General features: G+C 47.1%; 1 protein-coding gene across 1 annotated transcript in view; it reads left to right on the top strand.

Annotated features, from left to right (window-relative positions):
- The first annotated feature begins 14,937 nt into the window (after nucleotides 1-14,937).
- The window catches only part of Cplx1 (complexin 1), a 32,115-nt gene continuing 25,581 nt past the window's right edge, over nucleotides 14,938-21,471 (top strand). The window contains exons 1-2 of the mRNA XM_021163829.3: nucleotides 14,938-15,055; nucleotides 16,323-16,426. Of these exons, the coding sequence (XP_021019488.1) occupies nucleotides 16,396-16,426 (31 nt within the window). The 5' untranslated portion in view covers nucleotides 14,938-15,055; nucleotides 16,323-16,395. The remainder of the gene's footprint in view (nucleotides 15,056-16,322; nucleotides 16,427-21,471) is intronic.

Raw genomic sequence — 21,471 nt, 5'->3', positions numbered from 1 at the left:
GAAGGGAGTACCACAAACCTTTGCTCACTGCCCTGTGCATACTGGAGAAGTCAAGGGCAGAACCTGACGAGAGAATTCTAAAGAGGGGCAACAGAAACTCTCTTAGGTCCTCCAAAATGTTTCTAAGTAAAGATCTGTATGTGTGATATGAAACCTTCAAACTCTGGCAAAAAAAAAAAAAAAAGAAAAAAGAAAAAGAAAGTGGACATTGAAAGCTAAACAGCTTATAGAGAACACAAACTTCAATATGTGGGTTGGCATGAAAGGATTTTCTAAGGGGGTGTCTCACTGTACAGCCCAGCCTAGCCTAGTGATCCTCCTGCCTTAGCCCCTCATGTGCTGTAATTACAGGCACACATTATCACGCCTGTCTTAAAACTTGTGTTTGTTTGTTTTATTGCTAAGGTTAAAACAATGCTAATTACATGATAAGGTTTAGGGCTCTTTATATGCCCTAGTACAGGGGAATGCCAGGGCCAAGAAGCGGGAGTGGGTGGGTAGGGGAGCAGGGTGGGGGGGGGGGTATAGGGAACTTTTGGGATAGCATTTGAAATGTATATAAAGAAAATATAAAAAAAAAAAAGTGAGGAAGTGGGTGGGTGGTGCATGTCAAAAAACCTCACAAATATATTAGGGAGCTGAATTCCCTGCCAGTGAGACATACAGAAAAGCCCTAGGAGGCCACCAAAGACAGAACCCAAAGGACAGAGATAGAAATCCTCATGTTTACACAGTGTCTGAAAGACTTTAGATGTTTACGTGCACAAGGCAGAGGAGGCGAAGAGACTGAGAAGATACACACCTGATAAGGCTACGCCTTGATGTCAGTCCAGCAGCACTCATTAGAGTCAAAGTACAGCAGACATTCCTGAAGCAAGGCCAAGACATGGCAACCTCCCCAGCTCAGCAGGGGTGATCAGTACCTCCACTCCCCTCAAAGGCCAGAGGGCTCATCTGTTGAGACCATTATGCCCAAAGAAATGAGCCTGGGACATCCACCCCACCATGTATTAATAACATTAGCTTGAAAATTCACAAACCCAGCACTCGCTAGACAACACATACTATTTTCTTTCCAAGTTTTTCAATTATAATAAAAAACACAAAACATTAAAAAAAAAAAAAAAAAAAAGAACACTGGGTAAGCTGGTCTGGCCCTATCAAACCAAGCAGACCTCAATATGAGCAATATAACAAAAACAGAATGCTGATCACTCTGGAGGCTGAAGCAGTAGAATCTACATGAAATAAATAAATTTCACAATGATCGGGAAACATATTCTTAAATATGTTCAAAATGCTCAGAATTTTGAAATATATGAAGCAAAACTGGTAAAGCATGAAAGAACAAATAAACCCACAGTAACAATCCTTCAATAATACTTTTTCATTAATTGATTATAAGTACACGGAAAGTCAATAAGACCTGACTAACAACTTTGACCTAATATATATGTATAGAATATTCTAAGACTGAAGAACTCACATTCATTTTCAAACAGGAAACACAGAGCATCTGACAAATCCCAACAAATCAGAAAATAGCAAGAAAGAGCACGTTTGCTGACCAGAGAAGATTTAAATTATAATTCAGCTGTAGGAAAACTATGTTTCTCAACTCAAAATACTTGAAATCAGTAAAAAGGTCTAAAGTAACCCATGTACCAAAGGAGAAGTCACAGAGGAAATTGAAATAAATAAAAATGAGTTATCAACATGTCAAAATTTATGAGAGACAGCAAGAAAAATGAGGCCATGTGGTGGTGGCTCACACCTTTAACCCCAGCACTTGAGAGGCAAAGGCAGGCAGATCTCTAGGAGTTCAAAGCCTAGTTTACAGAACAAGTTTCAGGACAGCCAAGACTACACAGAGAAACACTGTCTGGGGAGAGGTGGGACAGGAGGAGGGAGGAGGAGAAGGAAGAAAGAAGAAGGAGGAGGAGGAGGAAGAAGAAGATGAGGAGGAGGAAGAGGAGGAGGAAGAAGAAGAAGAAAGAGAAGAAGAAGAAGAAGAAGAAGAAGAAGAAGAAGAAGAAGAAGAAGAAGAAGAAGAAGAAGAAGAAGAAGAAGAAGAAGAAGAAGAAGAAGAAGAAGAAGAAGAAGAAGAAGAAGAAAGAAAAGAAGGGGCTGGTGAGATGGCTCAGTGGGTAAAAGCACCCGACTGCTCTTCCAGAGGTCCAGAGTTCAAATCCCAGCAACCACATGGTGGCTAACAACCATCCGTAAAGAGATCTGGCGCCCTCTTCTGGAGTGTCTGAAGACAGCTACAGTGTACTTACATATAATAAATAAATCTTTAAAAAAAAAGAAAAGAAGAAGAAGAAGACGAGGAGGAGGAAGAGGAAAGGAAGAAGAAGAAGAGAAAAAGAAGAGGAGAAGAAGAAGAGAAGAGAAGAAGAAGAAAGAAAAGAAGAAGAAAGAAAAGAAGAAGAGAAGAAGAGGAGGAGGAGAAGAAGAAGAGGAAGAAGAAGAAGAAGAAGAAGAAGAAGAAGAAGAAGAAGAAGAAGAAAGACTAAAATCCAGAAGTAAATCAAAACAAATTGTAAAGACAAGACTTAACATCAATATATAAAATACACTATAGGAGAAAGCCAGACAATCTGAGTTTAATCCCTAGAACCCATATTAAAGTAGAAAGAGAAACTGACTCGACAAAGCTGTTCTCTGACTACATATGTAATGTGACACACCCATGCCCTCCCCTACATTACTGATTGATAAATATAAACTAATTTTTAAAGTACACAATAGGAGAAAATGTTTAAATTTTGAAAAGCTCAATAAACTTGGCAGATATCTATAGATTTCACAAGGTACAAAGGAGAAAATATAAATTACAAACACTAAGAATGAAAGGATTAAGAAAATTGAAAACAGCTATCACAGAAGAGCCTAGAAACACTAAAAGAACATGTTATGAAATGAAATAAATACCTTAGATGAAATGGATACACTTTTAAAGACGTAAATTATCAAAACTGGTGTATATGCTGGGCCAAGTGGTGGTGGTACCGGCCTAACTATCATCCCAGCTACTCAGAAGGCTGAGCTACAAGGACCAAATTTTCTCAAAAATTCAAGGCCTACCTGGGCTACAGATCGAGCTGAAGGCTAGTTTAGGGAACAAAGCAAACTCAAGGCCAACTGGGCAACTAAGACTCTGTCTCAGAAGATCAAAAGAAAGCTGAGTGTGTCACGCAGTGGAAGAGTACTTGCTTAGCATGCACAAAGTCCTAGGTTCAATCCCTAGTTGTGGTATAGGGGTGAGAAGGGAAGAAAAGAGCAAGAGATAAAGAGAATTTTAAAAAATAAGTATAGGCAACATCACAAATTCATCTAGTAATTTGAATTATTCTTAAAGACAAAAAATACTCTATACAGCTAATTATGAAATCAAACACTAAAAAACAAGGTCCCAGGAAAACAACAGTCGCCATGACAACAGGCAAGGTCAAGATGTATGAGAGAAAGCCAGTGGAGCCAATGAACAGAATGAAAGGTCTTCAAAGCAATTGACAGATAGCCTGGGATGTTTCACATCTGTGGACAGGCAAATAAAGATACTGGTAAAGCCAGTAAGAATGTAAAGCAACCAGAGCCCTAAAACAATCATACCATCCACTTGAAAAATAGTCCAGGAGATGGGTGTGGTAGGTTGTAAACTCAACACTAAGAGCTGGAGGAACATTGTAAATTTGAGGAAAGCTGGTTCTACATAGCATTCCAGGTCAGCCTGAAAATAGGGTACATATATACCCTGTCTTATTTTTTAAATGTACATAATTGTTTTGCCTGCATGTAGATATGTTTGTCATGTTCAAGCCCTCATTTACAAAAGGCAGAAGAGGGTGTGCAATCCTCTAGAGTTACAGACAGTTGTGAGCCACCATGTGAATACTGGGAATCAAACCTGGGTCCTCTGGATGAGTAGCCAGTACTCTTTTTTATTTTTTTTTTAAATTTATTTTTTTTTTACTTTATTTGATTTTATTTTTTACTTTTTGGTTTTTCAAGATAGGGTTTCTCCGTATAGCCCTGGCTGTCCTGAAACTCACTCTGTAAACCAGGCTGGCCTCGAACTCAGAAATCAACCTGCTTCTGCCTCCCAAGTACTGGGATTAAAGGCGTGTGCCACCACTGTCTGGCTGAGTAGGCAGTACTCTTAATCACTGAGCCATTTCTGGCTTTGAGACCCTGCCTTAAAGAAATGGGTAAAAAGAAGGGATGAGATGGGGAAAGGAAAATAAAAGAGGAAAGAGAAGCAGGGGGGGAAGGAGAGGTTGGCCATATCAGTCTGGAAGCACACACACTGGTGTGTAGAGTGAAGCCCAAGGGAACTCAGATCTAGTTCACAGGGAGGGAAGCAAGTCCAAGTGATAGGAGGGCTTTGGGTGGCACAGGGATGGATACACAGTCTTAGGGACTGTCCCAAGACATCTACTGTTGACTGCTTTCCTCAAGTTTCCAGTCATTATTGAGACCTGCTGTCTTTTCTTCTTTCTCCCTTGTGAGTTGCTGAGCACCTCCCCGGGGAAGGTCCCTCTTCCCTGAAACCACACAGTTAGATAGACAGACCTTTGTGCCAGCCAGAACCTATGGGAAATCCTTGTGTTAGAAAGAAATAGTCTCAGTTTTGCACAAGAAAGTCCCAAAGTAAAAGTATCAAAGCAAGGTCAATTCTTTTTGAGAAAAGGATACACCAAGTCAAAATAAGCTAGCAAGCACAACTGAACAATATTTCTATTTTTTTCTAATGCAGGTAGTGACTGTGTCATTACCTTCTACCCACTGAGTCTAGCCAGCTCTGTCCTTGAGATACCCTGCCTGAGTGGGTATCTCTGAACCTGAAACATACCCATCTTGGGCTCTTCCCAGTTGTGTTCATTCAGATTGTATTAGTCACTGTGGTGGTTTGAATAGGTATGCCCCCTATAGATTCGTGTGTTCGAATGGTTGGCCCATAGGTGTGGCCTTGGAGGAAGTGTGTCACTGTTGGGGGCAGGTTTTGAGGTCTCCTATGCTCAAGCTATGCCAAATGTGACACACAGTCTCCTTCTGCCTGCAAATCAAGATGTAGAACTCACAGCTCCTTCTCCATCTGCTGCATGCTGCCATGCTTCCTACCATGATAATGGACTAAAGCTCTGAAACTGTAAGCCAGCTTCAATTAAATGTTTTCTATAATAAGAGTTGTCGCGGCCATGGTGTCTCTTCACAGCAATAACACCCTAAGACAGTCATTGTGACAAGATAGCTGAGAAAAACCAAAGAGAAAGAATTTGTCTGATGGTTTCCTAGAGGTTCCTTCCTGTCCATGGTATTCTGGTTTTATTGCTTTGGGCCAGAGGTGAGGCAGAATGGGTTAGGGCATATCAGAGAAAAGCTACTCTTCACATGGCAGCTAGAAATCAAGGAACAAAAAGGAAGAGGTGATGGAGATATACTCCCAGGGACTTTCTCTAACCAGGTTCTGGCTACTAATAACCAGTATGATTTTTTAAAAAGATTTATTCATTTATTTATTTAATGTATATGAAGGCTCTACCTACATGTACACCTGCATGCCAGAAGAGGGCATCAGAACTCATTTTAGATGGTTGTAAGCCACTATGTGGTTTCTGGGTATTGAACTCAGGACCTCTGGAAGAGCAACCAGTGCTCTTAACCACTGAGCCATCTCTCCAGCCAGTATGAACCCTTTAGTGGGCTAATCTGTTGCTGAAGGTAGCATCCCAATGAGGCAATGCCAGCTGGCAAACAAGCCTCAAAACATAAACCTGAAAGGAACCCCTCATACCCAAAGTAGATCTTATTGGGAACAAATGACTGGACAGGATTAGGCTAGGGAAAGCCTGGTCCCCAGAAAGGGGAGCAATGTGTTTTAGGGTCTTCAATGATGCTCTGTAATGGAATGGATTCATAAGTCTAAGGAATCCTAGAGCCAGATGGCTCAGGTACTCTGATATTCAGGTGGGACATGGGCAGGAGTCAGTTACCTCACAGCCTACCCTGGTACTTTGCAGGCTTTATAACAACCTGATTTCCAAGCTTCACAACATGGGCTGGCAACACAGTCCCTGCAGGGTAAGTTCAGGCTGCAGTTTAGTGTTCCTTACCTGCTGGAATCCCCTTTATTTGAGGCCTCCTCTGCAGATTTGAGAAACCACAAGCAGGGTGGCTCAAGCTTTTATCTCCTTCTGAGAACCACTGTCTCTGGGACAGGACTGTGTTGAACTGCGCATGACCCTGCTGTGTCTTAGGTATCCTCATAACCCCTAGGCCTACCTTAGGGCTTCACTGCATGGCTGTCCCCATCAGTGTGAACTCTGGTTCTAACTTACTGTCTTTGGATGGGATGATATTCTAGAGGCTTCCACCAGCCACTCACTGTGGGACCTCCTACCAACAGCTACCATTCACTTTAAGGATTTCTGTGGGGGCAGAGATGACTCAGGACCCTCACAATACAGCCAAATCAAATGGCTTTTTTGCATCTTTTGAGGCATTGTCAAATCAGACATGCATCCAGCTGTCTCTTTCCTCTTGGAGCTTCTAAGAGCGATGACACTAGCTTGATATTGCAAGGTCCTCTCCCAGGCTTTGGGAGCTGAACATTCGCTTAGACTTGAGAGCTGCATAGAGAGTGACTTCTCAGCATCCTTTGCCTCTGAGCCATGGATGTGAAGCAGCTCTAGGCTGCCTGCCTATCACTGCATGAATGTCACCCTGCCACACTCTCCATTGCCCCCACTGATTTACTTGTTATGATTGTCCTTTCTGGAAGGTCCCTGTTAGTCTCTTCCCTAAGTCCATCCCTAGGGAGGCTGATGAAGTTCTTGAGAAATATCCCTACAACCATTAGAGTTGTGCTACTCCAGTTGTGTACTCCTCCTGCCTAGAGGAAACACTGAGGATCCCTGCCCAGGGTCTCTCCTTGATCCTGTCACACATGACAGATGATCTACAGTGCCTTATGGATATCAGACCTCACCTGCTTCCTCCTACAGCACAGTTCTTGGAACGCCTCTCTATCTCCCACCACTGCAAGGTGGCAAATGCTATCTTAGTCAGTTGCTGTAAAGAGGCACTAGGACCACAGCAACTCTTATAAAAAGAAAGCATTTAATTGGTGCTTGCTTACATTCAGAAGTTTAGTCCTTTATTGTCATGGTGGAAAGCATAGTGGACATGCAGGCAGACATGGTTCTGAAGAAGGAGCTGAAGAGTTCTACATCTGGGTCAGTAGGCAGCAGGAAGAGAGAGTCACGGGACCTGGAGTGGGCTTCCGAAACCTCAAAGCCCACCTTCAGTGACACACCTCCTCCAATAAGACCACACCCCCTAATAGTGCCACCCCCTGGTGACTAAACAGTCAAATCTATGAGCCTACCTGGTCCATTCCTATTCAAACCACCATATATGCCTTGGGAGATAGAGGCAAAATGATCTGAGTTCGAGGCCTGACTGCTCTACATAATGAGTTCCAGGACAGGCAGGACTGCATCAAGAGACCCTGTCAGAACAAAAGAAACAAATGAAAAAGAAACCCACTTCAATCCATCATGTGGCTGGGAGCTCACATAGCAGCCTAGTCTCAGGCAGCATGGCTTCCATGGCAGCAGGAATGAGTGACCTGTCTTTAGCTCCAGTCCCCAACTCAGGAATACCCATCTCAGACATTCAGTTTCATATGTCCTGAGACAGCCTTTGCCCTGTATGTTTCCCAGCAGCCGGTGCACAGGTGGACATCCCTCAGCAGCAAGGGCCAGGGGTGCTTTGAACTTGTTGTAAATCCAGCCCAGCTGCTGGAGGACCTGAGATTCTCCTGCCTCTGGACTGATCTCTTACAAGGATGTGCCCCACAGAAATGTCCCTGGACCCCTTTTCATCTGTACCTGCTCTAGCTTGGAACATCCCCCAAAGTCTGTGGCTGGAAACTCATCGCAAGGTTTGGAGGAAAGTGTTTGGATCCTGGGGCTTCACACCCATATGGCAGTGCTGTGGTACTGGCACAGTGAGCTTACTATCACAGGAGGACTCTGCTTTGTCCCTTTCATCTCCCACCCTGTAAAACGCAACACGAAGCCCTCACCACATGAATGTCCTTTCTATTTTCCAAGAATTGCTAGAATAAACTGAAAAAGACTGACTGATTTTGAGAAGGACACAAATGTATTGTGTGACTCGGTGAGTGAATGAATGAACGAGTGGCTGAATGGGTAGGTTTGAGTCATACTTGCTAGTGGATAGGGTGGATGAGGACAAGAAAGAAAGAGGTAGGCAGGCTGGTGTTGGGTAGTTTCTCCTTCACATTATTGGATCCTCCAAGGTTCCTGGAGGGACTTTGGAGACAGGTGGGTACTATTCTACATCTACCCAGGAGGTAGATGCCAGTAGGGGCAGGACCCAAGCAATCCACTCCAGGGTTATGATCCACTAGTGTCTCTGTGAGGCAGGATGGAAAGAGGATAAAAACAAGGAAACACAGAAAGGGAAAAGACCCCTGGCATCTTTCTGAAATCCTTGTAAGATGAGAGTCAAGAATTCCAGCTGCTGTGCAAGCGCCAGAAGCTGACCCTGGATCATTTGTAAGAGCATAAAGTTCTTTTACCTGCTGAACCATCTCTCCAGCCCCAATATCCCCTTTCCAGAGAGAGTCCCCAAACAAGAATATTAAACTGATGATAAAGGGTGCTGTGACTGCTGCTCTTGGAGAGGACTTGGGTTGAGTTCCTAGCACTTAAATGGGTCAACTCACAACCACCTGTAACTCCAGTTTCAGGAGATCTACCGCCTTCTTCTGGCCTCCAGGGTGTACATACAGACAAGCAGACACATACATACACATCAATTATAATAATAAAATTAAAATCGTAATAACCATGCTTAAGGCTTAAGCATATAGTGTGTAACATTAATCCGTTCCCAGATATAAACTTGCAGTTTTTTGGAAATCTCCCAAACAAGACGATAAACTTTGTTTATAATAAAAACAGTTCCCCGAGCCACTCTTGTCACTTACGCTTTTACTTTATTAGCTGTGATCACATCCAGTGCACCTCAAGGACTGCCATAGGGTCTCATTTACAAAAAAGAAAAGGTTCCTTGGCCACCCCTAAAGATAACTTCAGAAGCCATCAAAATCATCTATCTGTATGGAAATTATAAACACTTGAACATGCCTTTCTTTTAAGAAGTCCATATGTACACTTGGGTGTATATTCTTTCCCTCAGCACCTTTCTATAAATTCTAGTTACTAGAAAGTCAGTTAAAATCTCATAACAAACTCCATACATAGGTTGGGGATCTAGTTCAGTTTGTAGAGTGATTACCTCACCAGGGTTAATCTCTAATGCTGAAAAATACTCCTCTAACTAGGCTTCATATTGAAATTCTTTTCTGTGGCATCATTGGTATGCTGAGACAGCCACCAACTGGCTTTATGGGAAGAGGGAAAAGTAAGGAAACACAGGATGGAATACCATCCTGTTCCCTGGCTTCTGCCTTGTAGCTCTCTCATCTGGCTAACTTAAAGTTGCTGAGTTGATAAGGCTGAAACACTGGACACCCTCCCTTTACTGGGGAAGGCATCTTCTGCGTTTGCCCAACCAAGCTGCTTTGCCATACCTACCATCCATCCCTACTTTGACTTGGCCACACCCCAAATACAATACAACAAGACCTGGATCCAGAAACCGATGCCTCTGCCCATGGACATGAAGACCAATGGTCAGGAGAAGATCTGTGCCCATGGGCATCCGTTTATAGTCAGCGCTGATCCAGAGCACCAGTATCTGAGCACAGCAGGCTGTGGAGGGTCCTGCTGCAGCAGAGCCAAAATAGCTCCTCCCTCTGCTTCTCTGCTATGTGACAGTCCAGAAATACTCACATGTGGCATGACCTCAATCTGTGTGTTACCTGAGAAAAAGCAGCAGAAGGAAAGACAAGCCTTCTAAAAAGGTTTAGCTAACCCTTCCTACCCTGCCCTCCATATGCATCTTTATGGGGCTGGCCAGAAGCACCAGAAACAGAGAGCTCCATCACCCGATGCTGACTTCTCCCAGGGCCTCCCAGACCAACCCACATCCTGTGGGATGTGACAATCACGGGGTATGGCCAGAAGTATCCTAGCTATAATGGATAAGAACTCAGCAGTGAATAAGGAACCATAGCATGCCTCAGACCCTCCAGGATTCCCTGCCCTACCAACATGTGTTCATGTCTCTCCCTCTTGATCCTGTTTTAGCTCAAGATCTTCCTGGGACAGGGGTTCAGGTCTCAAGGAGCAGAAGGGGAGTGGGATGTGGTACAGGTCATGCTAAGCTATGCTGGCTGTTCCAGGACTCCATGGCATTAGAAGACTTGGGGCTGCCTGGATCCATCCAGCTTTAGTTTCACACAGTGACATCTTCAGGCAACCACTCAGCGATATCCCTAGGTCTGAATTGTCTAGGGGCAGAAGTAGCTCTTGTGTAAACTGCCTGTGTACTCTGGCTGAGCTGACAGTGCAGGGTTGGTGAAGGGAAGGTCAGGCTTCTTAAAGGGTGTAAGGAGGCCTCTATAGCCATGTCCTTGGAGACCTCTAGAATGCAGCCTAAAGCTTCTCAGGGGATCAGAAGAAGTAGCAACTGGTGTTGAGTGCCAGAGTACCGAGGCCACCACACACCTGCAGAGAAACTTGAGATGATCCAGGACACCAGCCAGCTTGAGGTCCTTCTGTGTGTTAACTAGGTTCTCCCTCTGAGCCTGGAGAGGAGTCCCAAGCCTCTCTGACAAGGCTCTAGGTCTGAGCAAGGTTGAGTCAAGACCTTGGTGGCAGCTACCATGCTTCTTAATGTTAGACAGTTTCAGAAGTATATGATTTGGTAATAGTAGAACCCAGTGTAGGATTGCTGACCACCAGTGAGGGCAGCATCCCTACTTCTGATTCTAGGATCTCAGAGGACAAATTCCCAGACATAGACATCTAGCCATCTAGGACACAGAGGCTGGGTTTTGTTAGCCAGCCACTGGCTGGGCAGCAGTAGCAGGAGGCCTATGGAAATCACTGAGGCAGAATAGATCTCTCTACCCGAAATTCCCTCCACCTATAGCCCTACCCACTGCCCAGCCAGATAAGCAACTGCAATTCTCCATCTTGTGTCTCACGTGTTGCTCTTTTAAGTAATCACGGGACCCAGCATGAAATGTATTCGCAGATGGTGCATCCACCCTAGGTCTGCATTATTCAGGGCACTGAATTATTAATTTTGTTTGAAGTTCCTGGACCAATGCCTTGAAGAAGGTCAGTCAGTTGACAAAGATACCCCCGTAGTCCCCTGCTGGTAGGCCCCACACCAGAATGGAAAACTCCAAGAACCCTAAAAGTTCTTCTGGAATCCTTTCTGGAACCAGAGCAGGGAGGGCACCTGCCTCTCAGAACCTGCATAGGCAGATGGACAGCCTCCTTAGAAGGGGCTTTGCAGAGATTCCCAGAGAGACCAGAGTGGGGCTAGAACAGAGCAGCCTATCCTTACCATCCTCTGGAGCAACCTACATTGTCCAGGAATCAAAGTGGAGGGTACTCTCCTAGTCTGTACAAACATACCCAGACACCAAGTTCTCAGCACAAAAATTTATTACCCTAGAGTTGTGGGGGGTGAGGTAGACTTCCTCTGGTTAGGAATAAGACAGCAGGTGTTTCTGTAGGGATGGATTTTTAAGGGGACAAAGAAAAATTGTGTTAGGATGAGTTGGTAAGACCTGATTGGACCAGTTAACCAGTAGAGCCAAAATATGAATGTTGATTCCTGAACCTTGGAGTTTTAGTCAGGCTTAAGGAAGTGGCCAAATAACGGAAGAGACCTTGAGAACTAGCTTAGGAATGTAATCTAACAGTTTAGCAAGAGAGAGGGAAGGGGAAAGGACAAGGCCTACCAGTGTTGTGTTAGCACTGCTCCAGCCTGGTAGACAACCCTTCAGAGGGGTTTTCTGTTAACCTTAGGAGGTCCTCTCAGCCCTCATATTCTGTGCTTTCTGGTAGTGGAGCCTCTGAAGCACCTGTAAAGGGGACAGATGAGCAAGATGTCCCTTCTCTGTCCCAGGCCCCTCAGCCAGCGTTAATCTATAAACAAATGCATATGGTGTCCAGGACTGACCTCTGGTTGTTAGCTCCTCCATGATGTCTACATCACTTGGCCATTTATCCATTTTCACCCTTTCCTATCACTATCTGCCTCCTGTATGTCCTAATACACAAGTCCTGGATCCTGGAACTCTCACCTCCTGGATCTTCAACAAACTAGTCTTTTTCACTAGGTTCTTGGGATCCTTTGTACAGCTAGAAGTCTGTAGACTGAACCTGGATCATTTGTAAAAACAGCAAGCTCTCTTATCTGCTTTATCTTATGAGCCATCTCTTCACCCCCCAAATTCCATTTATATAGATATATCTCAAACAAAAATATTAAAATAGTAATGAAGCTATCAGGGAATGGATAGTGCATCCCTTTAATTCCCAACAGTTGAGAGGTAGAAACAGAAGATTCTCTGCTGAGTTTGTGATCTCAAACTCTGTGAGTTTGAGACCAGCCAGGTCGACTTGCTTTAAGGACGCCTTGTCTACTCCAGACGGCTGGTCAGTTAGGCAGAGGCCTTTTGCCATGTTGCCTCTTTGTATTATAGGTTTAGAGGTCTAGGTAGCTTGTAAAAGCCAGCCTTAGCTATGGTCCACATCTCAGCTTGGCAGGCAGTTATGGAGCCTTCTCCCTAGGGTAGCACTGCACTGAAAGATTTCTCAAGCCCAAGCAACTGCCACCTCCCAGGGTTCTCTCACTCAAACTTGAGACTGTCACTATCCTTGCCTGTTTCCCTCAGCAGAGTCTGGGAATGCCATTGTACTATACTCTGAGGACTTGGAAGGTGATGACAGGAGTGTAAAGGTCAAATATAAAGATCATCACTGCCTATATATCAAAACCAGCCCGTAACACACGAGAACCTCTTTGAAAACAGCAACCCAATAAATAAATAAATAAATAAATACCAAAACAACACATATACAAAATTAAACTCGGGGACTGGAGAGATGATTCATAGTAAGATCACTGGCTGCACTTTCAGAGGACCCAGGTTTGATTTCCAGTGCCCATATGGTAACTCACAACTATCTGTAACTCCAGTGCCAGGGCATCCAACACTCTTTCCTGGATGCTGTGGGCACCAGATGCACATGTGGTACACAGACATGCAGACAAAACACCCATACAGGAGGTGGGGGGGAAAGCTAGTCCAGAGAAACAAAGAGAGATACACCGAGACATAAAAACAAGAATAGCAGATATAGAGACTATAGAGACACAAAGGCAGACACAGGAAGGCAGAGACAGCCAGAGACAGAGGAAGTAGAAGTGGAAGTCCACTAGTCCTAGGGTCCTTTGCCTCTAATAATTTCAGCTGGGCTCAGGACTATGAATAGATTAGGTTGGCCTGCTTTGTCTCAAGAGATTAACCCAGGGTCTTCTATGGGATTGCTGACAGAAGGTCAGGTCCATCTAGTGGTGTGGCAGGGAGAAGAAAAGCCAGTGAGAAGTAATGAGTCTGTCTTGCTGTGGCCCTTGCTTTTGCTAGCTACTATAGACTCCAAAAACACAGAATGAGCCAGACTGGGCACATTTGTGTGCAGGTGACCCCATTCCACAGGACATCAGTCCTGGGTCTGAACAAGGCTCTGGGCATCAGCCAACCTTACCAGAAGTGTGGTAGGTGAACTGAGATGGACAGTGCCAGTAGGAAGGGCACTGGGAGACTTAACTCTTCTGTGTCTGGTGTGAGTCATGCCCAACTTCCTGAATGATCCTCTCCTCCTAGGCATACGCCTGTGTGCAGTGCAGGCACTTCACCAGTGGGATCAGACAGTATCCTTAACTCCAGGACCCCAGGCTGAAGTCTGGGCAGGAGGTGTGGGGCTTAACACTTTCTCTTCTTGTCTCCACTCCAGCTCCGTTCCTGATCTCTTCTACTTTGAATCTGCTAGGTCAAAGGAACAAAAACTGATAAAAGCAAGTCTGGAATGGACCCTCCCTTACTCCCCACCCCTGGCCCTCGAATTCAAGCCACCAAGCACCCTGGGGCAGCTTTGGAATGTTGGTGAAGGGGGAATACTCATTAGGCAAGAAGTTTCATTGAATTGGGTGAAGGTCAAGAACAACCTAATCCTTAGGAATGACTCAGCCAGGAGGAACATTAACAGTTAAAGCAATGGCCATCAGCACTAGACTCTGCGGGTCAGGAATTACCCCCTGGCTAGCCAGAATAAAAAACAGCTTAGGTGTCCCCATATGCTCTGACTTCTGCGGAGCCGATTGCCTCACAGAAGCCCCCCAGGATAAGTGCAGGGATACCAGGCCAACCTTGTGGCAACTGGGTTCTGCAGTGCAGCCGCCCCGCAGAGTTGAAATCCCGGTGCCGGGGGAAGGGGCGGCCTAGAGGCGGGGCTGTGGCTGTCTCCCAGGAGCCCCCGCCCATCCATGTCCGCAGTGACCTTCAGGCGTCCCTGACTGACTGGGATTTCTATCCCACCAAAGCCACATTTGGCGGCTCTACACACCGGAGATGCCTGGATGTGTGGGCCTATCTTGCTCGATCGGGGGGTTTCGGGCTGTGCTCGCCTCCTCCCGCCCTGCCAGCAAAGAGCAAAGCAGCCCGATCAGGAGCAAACGTGGTTGGTAGATTAGGGATGGTGACCCCAGCCCTGCATTCGCCCAGCGTTTCAGGAGGGCGCTTCAGGAGGACTTCAGGAGGGTCTCCAATCCGGTGTGGAGAGAGTGGCCCAGGCCAAGGAGGGGCCCCTAATGCAGCTGTCGCGCGCGCCAGGCCAGGATCTGGGAACCGGGGGCGCGGCTGCCCCCCCACCTCCGCCGAGCCCCGCCCTCCTCGTCATGCGGGACGCGGGCGGGGGCGCCTCTGAGTGACGCGCCCTCCTCGCGGTGTCCTTCAGCCGCCGCAGCAGCACAGAGCGCCACATGGACCCCGCCGGCCTGAGAGCGCGCTGCTGTTGATCGTCCACCTTGGAAGGTAACCGGCGCCCTAGCAGCCAGTCCGACCTTAACCGGCTCCCTCCTTTCCCCTTCCCAGCCCAGTTTTCTTCCCGACTGCTGGGCTTCCCTTTCTGGATCCCCGCTTTCTAGCCGTGGGTCTCCTACCCATATCCTAGGTTCCCCTACTCTTGGTTCCTTGTCTTTCAGACCCAAGGTTGCTCAGCCTGAAAGGCGCTGTCCATCGTGAGGTGCTGAAGCGGCCCTTGATTCCCTTTCCCATAGGCATCTTTTTTCTTTCTTTCTTTCTTTCTTTCTTCTTTTCCTGGCGCGCTCCGGCCTGAGGCCGTGCTCCGGTCGGGCACCTCGCCCAGCAAAGCAAAGGGTGCGGCGGCCGCGAGAGAACGGGATGCCTTGGTCTTTGCGGAATCTCCGCAGCGTCCTAGCCTCTCTACAGCTGGCCCTGCGGAGCCCCCATCCCCCGATTCCCGGAAACAGAGAGAAGTTTAGAAGGCAGTTGGCTTTGCTGCAAAGGCATCCCCGAACCCCTAGCTTCTCGGACACTCTTCCTGCCTGGCACCCCTTCGGGTCTCATTCCGCAGAGAGAAACCTGTGAAACACTGGATCCCTCAGGACTAGGTTCCCTGATAGGAAAGACCCTACAAAGAGGGATGTCTTTGCAGCTGTTGGCATTACAGAAAGCACCTTTCTAAATGCTGCTGGCACTTTAGTCCACGCTGGGCATTCTGACTTGGGTTGCCCTACCCCATGCAGAAGCAGGAGTGGGTCATCTGTTTCCCCTCCCACTGGAAGACGGGACTCCATCCAGGGCCAGTTCTGCTGTGGGCCTCCAAAGTCTCTCTAGAGACAGATATAGTTGAGACTAGTCAGAAGTCATAAGGACCTTTCCTGAGGGACATTCATGGACTTGTCTCTCCAATTCTTCCCCAGAGGGACCCCTGCCCCACAACTCCAAAACTGCCAAGGAGGCTGGATGCTACAGCAGAGCATTGACCTTCAAATGCCCCCTGGGCTCCACCCCCGCTTGAGGAGGCTGGCGCCAGTCTCCAGTAACTGGTGGCCCCAAGTTGTGAGCTGCAGTGGCAGCTAAAAGCTTTCTTCAGAAACCCCAGAAGCAGCAAGATGACTGTTGGTTTGCCTGGGCTCTGAACCCTGCCATCCTGGTCTGGGTGTGGGAACAAAGCCTCTCACCGTAGACTCTTGGGATAGTGGAGAGGAGAGCAAGGAGTAGATGAGGGTCTCAGGAAAGGTTGGTCAGGGTACCTATGACCACCTACTCTCTCTAGGCAGAAGACTCTGACCACACTTGAATGTGAAATCTGACCCCGGGAGTGGCTCCTGAGGAACCAAGCCATCACCATGGAGTTCGTGATGAAACAAGCCCTGGGAGGTAGGAGGTGGGCGGGGGGGGGGGCATGGGTTTGGGCTACCAGCGATACACAGACACCTGATACTCAGAGAGACATGTCTCCACCACTGCAGTGGCACGAAAACACATGGCTGCATGACCACTTCTGACCTCACGCACAGGCTCTGCAGATGGTTGCTTACACTCTGAACAAGCCTAAGGCAGTCCCCCAGCCCAGTACTTTTGAATCCCCTGGTGACTCAAGCCCTGGGATTTAATATGAGATATGGGGAGGACGTGCTGTGTAAGATGGCCCCGTGCCCCCATGCCATGGTGCAGTGGAACCCACTGGTCATCCTGAGACAAATCAAGAGCCAAGCAGCATTGATCAAGGCAGATATCCTAACAAGGCTTGTGAGCAGCCCTCATTCTGTCAGTCCTGGGAACAAACTGTGCACCAGGACTGGGTTAGGAAACAGGATTTGGGTGATCCCAACTGTGGCATTGGGCTCTATGGGTTTCTCCCAGGTAAGACACAGTACTGTTCACAAGGACAAGAAGGGATAGCTATACAACCAACTCCCCTTCTGCAGAGAAAATATAGCTTCCTTTTATTTCATTGCGTGAGGGCAGCCTGCTCACTCACTGTTTGAAAAGAGTCCTGTCCCCACTTGGCCCAAAGCCATCTTTGTAGCTAGCAACAGTAGGACTAGAAGCTGGTAGAGGACAGTCAACTGAGCTCTTGGCCAGGAGGTGCTGGAGGTGCTGAACCAGTGAGCTGAAGGTTTGGTACCCATCTGGCTGCAATGGGTTTCAGCAGGGCAGTTTGGTCAGCTCAAGCCTGTAGAGGCTGAGATCACCCTAGGTGGAATTCATGTTTGTTCAGAGCTACCTGCTCTGGGTGCCCCGATACCCTTGTGTACCCTCAGGGCTGAGAGTTCACACCAACTTTACTATTGAAGAGTCCTTGTGGCCTGCAGGGGAGCCCCTTGACTGGTGTGGGTCTGAGCTGGAATGTGTTAGGCATCCTTTGCTGGTATGGAAAAGGGAAGGGGAACACTCACAGAAAGAAAGCTGGTGGGGACCTTGGGGCCAGGAAAGAGGAGAGTCTGCAGAAATAGGCATCTCCCAGAGGGTGTCTGTGACTTCACTCATATGTGATGAAAAGGAGACCCAGTGTGCTTGCTGAGAGTTCACGACTATGGTAGACTCAGGTTGAATCTAATTATAATGATTACATCACCGGGACAGGATTCAGGGACAAGACAGCATCCTGTATCAGAAGAGACCCGTGTTATACCCAGAAAGTCCCAGGCTGCTACAGACAATTAATTTGGTGGCTAATTCTGGCCCTGAGGTGGGCTTTTAAAGAAACCGAAATCTCTGATTTGGCTGTCTACATAGCTGAAATTAGCTGGGTAATTGCCAGCCTGTATTCCCTCATTGTTCCATGTCAGCCCAAAGTTTCTCCTGCACCAGCAATGGGGCGTGCTTCTTGGGGTTCTGTGAAAGCTGTTGGGGCGGTGTGGTAACCAGCAGACAGAAGCTACAGGGTAGCAGCCACATACTAGGCTGAGCACCATTCAAACTACCCTATCTTCAATTTACATTCATTCTATGGAGATAGGGATGTAGCTTCCATGATGCTGAGAACTGTAGTGGTTTTCCATCCACCACTTGCAGTCTTGTCATGGACTCCAAACTCCATGTGTGTGTGACCTTTGGTGTCTTATAAGGGGTGTAAGTGAGCAGAGCAAAATGGAGCCAGTCAGAGATGGTTGGAAGAGAGGGATAAGTTCCAGATAAGGGTGAAAAGGCAACAGAAACCCCAAGATGTGGATCAAGCCCAGAGAAAGGTGATAGGAAAGAAAAGAATAGCCCAGAAGCATACGTGTGGCTCTTTCATCGGGCCATCTCAACTTATGGTTGCAGGTTCAGGAATTTGTGATCTGTTGCTTCACAAGACCCTAGGCCAAAGAGGGGTAGGTCTGGAATCTGGCAAGATGTGGGTGTGGTACATGCTTTTGTCTTTGCCTGGCTGTTCTGGCACCATGCCTGTCAGGAGCAGCAGCCCCCACTTTGAAGCCTCATGCCAGGCATGTAGCACTTTACCAGGATTCTCTATTCCCTTTGGCATGTCCCTAATGCCTCCTAAGAGGCAGGCCTGGGCCACAGTGGCATCCTAGAGATGAGGCTCAGAGAGACCAAGACTTGTGTGTGAACACTATGGAACAATGAGTCATGTTGCAAAGTTTTAGGTGATTTCAGTTACTTCCTATAGATGCTACGTAGACACCCGGATTCTGTTGTGTAGATAAGTTCAGTGGACCAGTGGGGTTTGGTCAGGCCCCAGTTCTGCTGTTTGCTAGCAGTTCTCTGTTCTAGTGGCATTTGTTGCATTATCTCTGTGGATCATGAGATAACTTTGGATCAGGACAGGATACTTCAGAGCCCCCACTGCATGAAAAAAGGAAGATTTAAGATGAAGGTCTGATGCCTTGGCTTGGGCCAGGTGGACAAGTGCCCAGGGTGTGGTTTATACAGAGCTGAGCAAGCCTGGATAGTGTTATAGAGGAGGAGCTGGCCAATGTGAGGACCCATTTTCTGGATCAGCTGTTTTGTCTATTACAAATGCCCACCGTCATGTCTCAGCATATAGCTTTCTCTCTCAGTTTCTCTCACTTGTTCTGCCTAGCCATGATCCCCCAGACTCCTTGTGATCGCTGCACCACTGTCCCTGTCCAGGCTGACACCAGATATTGGTCCCTGGGATTCTTGAACCTGAAGCTGCTAATTGCATGGTATGGTCTCTCTTGCCCCAGTGTAACTCTCTAGGAGTCTGAGCCAGGCCTTATTAAGACAGGACCACCATAGCACTTTGCTCAGTAACCACTGAAGTGCCAGGAAGTGCCACGCCTGCATCTCAGGTCTGGAGGTTGAGCCACTGCTGCAGGCCCTACTGTTATTTGTCCTTTACCACCCCTTCCCTCAATGCCCTTTGCTCTTATGCCCTGCTTCATGGCTCACAAACCATCCTACAGGCAGGCCCTTGGGGCATGGTTTAGATAGTAGTGGCTTTGGCTAGGTACCTTATCAGGAAACAGCCAGCTGCCCTTCATCTTTTTTTCTGCCTGCAAGCATTCACCAAACTCCTACCCCATCACATGCAACAGCATAACTGTGGGTACCTGTACAAGCCAGGTAGGATAGAAGGAACATTCTTTTAGGGCAAAATCATGGGAGATAATAGCCCCTGTTGGCAAACCCGTTATTACCAAAAGAATGTCCTTGTGGCCTTGGGCCACTCTGGAACTTACTAAATTACTCCAATCCTAAATGAACCGATGCCAGTGCTCACTCACTGAAGGAAGGAGACAGTGGTCAGCACCCCTGCTGTCAACTCTCTTGGAAGCTGGAAACTCTTCTTGCAGCAGAGTGCCCTGAAAGTGGAGCCAGGCGCTCTAGCCATAGCTGTACAATTCTGTGATTCAATATCCCCTAGGATACTTACTGTAGGAAGCAGCAAATAGCCCAGGTATATAATTATTCTTGGAGAAGATTGGTCAAGATATGGTGGGCTCTTATCCGCTGAATTAGGTAGAAGTGGCTATTTTAGCCGGGTGGTGGTGGCGCATACCTTTAATCCCAGCACTTGGGAGGCAGAGGCAGGCAGATTTCTGAGTTCGAGGCCAGCCTGGACTACAAAGTGAGTTCCAGGACAGCCAGGGCTATACAGAGAAACCCTGTCTCGAAAAACCAAAAAAAAAAAAAAAAGAAGAAGTGGCTATTTTGGTCCTAATAATTCAAATTATTGCTTGTTCTTACATTATTCTCAGTATAACATCCTATATATCAGTAACATGTTCTGTTCTCAGAAAACAAATATGCAAAGGCCTCGGGGACAATAAGTACGTAGATGTCTCAAAAGACTCATAGGATATAACCTCATTCATTATGTGTTCCAAGAGCAAACCCAAGACAGCCGGGCCTCTCACATAGCTCTTCTGCTTGGGCAGCTCCAGTGACCTGGGGAGACTTAGTAAGTGTGGGTAGTATCCCATGGTAACCCACTCTGGGCCTGGCACCCTGAGGTTCTAGGTGTGGTTAACTCCCCCATTCCCATTCTCCCTGCTTTTTCCAGAGTCTGGTCTCAGCAGTTCTATGCATTGAGTTCCCCAGACTATTGCTGGTCTTGGTGGTATGGGGCACAGATAGAGACTCAAGGCTTCCTGTCCTGAGAGGGAGAAGATAATGGGTCACCACTGAGCTGGGCTGCAGGTGAAGCTCTGGAAAAGTGTCTCATGATAAAGTACCAGAGAGTCAGAAGGAAAGTGGCTGGAGTTGGCATGGCAAAGAATTATGATCCTACCTTTGTCTTTTTGCACATCCATTCTTATCCTACTCCTCAGGTTTGAAGTGGCTGTTGCTATTCTGGTATCACTCCTCTACCCTGGGTAGAAACTAAGCAACAGCCCTTCATCTGATTGGCAGATGTGTCTGTGCAGTCTTGTGGAAGATTTCCACTAGGCACCATGGGCTGAAGCAGGTAGAAAGATAAGGGCCAGTGTAGACACATAGACTCTATATCAGGGCAGGGATTGAGTGGATAGCTCTCAGTGCTTGGCTGGGCAGTTTTGATGCCAGGACTGCTAACCATGAGCCCTTCATAGATAAGGATTGCACGTTGCCTGACTTACCCAGTAGAGCAGGCAGCTAGCAAACACTTCAAGACAAAATACCCACACTCCTGTGCACTCAGAAGACACTAGTGCAATGCATGGCAGCAGATCCAACTTGTGCCCCATAACTCTCAATGGCTAGAAGGACACTTGAGGGAAACAGCTTCTCTCCCTAAAGCTTGAAAGGCAGCTCTTCCCTGGGAGAGGATACTCCGGGTTGATTAGGCTGCAGATCAACTTCAAATGCCTTAGTCCTGGCTGGCATTGAAGAGCGTGCTGAGCACTTCACTGATTGTCATTCACGTTCTGACCTGTTGGTTGGCAAAAGATCTTGGCTGGGACTCCTCCAGTATGTTTCACAGCCCTAATCCTAATGGTCACTAGTTCTCAGAAGCCTCTGCTGATGTT

This window comes from Mus caroli, unplaced genomic scaffold, assembly GCF_978045245.1.
Source record: "Mus caroli unplaced genomic scaffold, Mus_caroli_1 scaffold_4, whole genome shotgun sequence".
In the NCBI taxonomy this organism is placed as follows: domain Eukaryota; kingdom Metazoa; phylum Chordata; class Mammalia; order Rodentia; family Muridae; genus Mus; species Mus caroli.
Note: the sequence above shows the minus strand (reverse complement) of the source record. Positions and strands in the feature narration are given on the sequence as shown.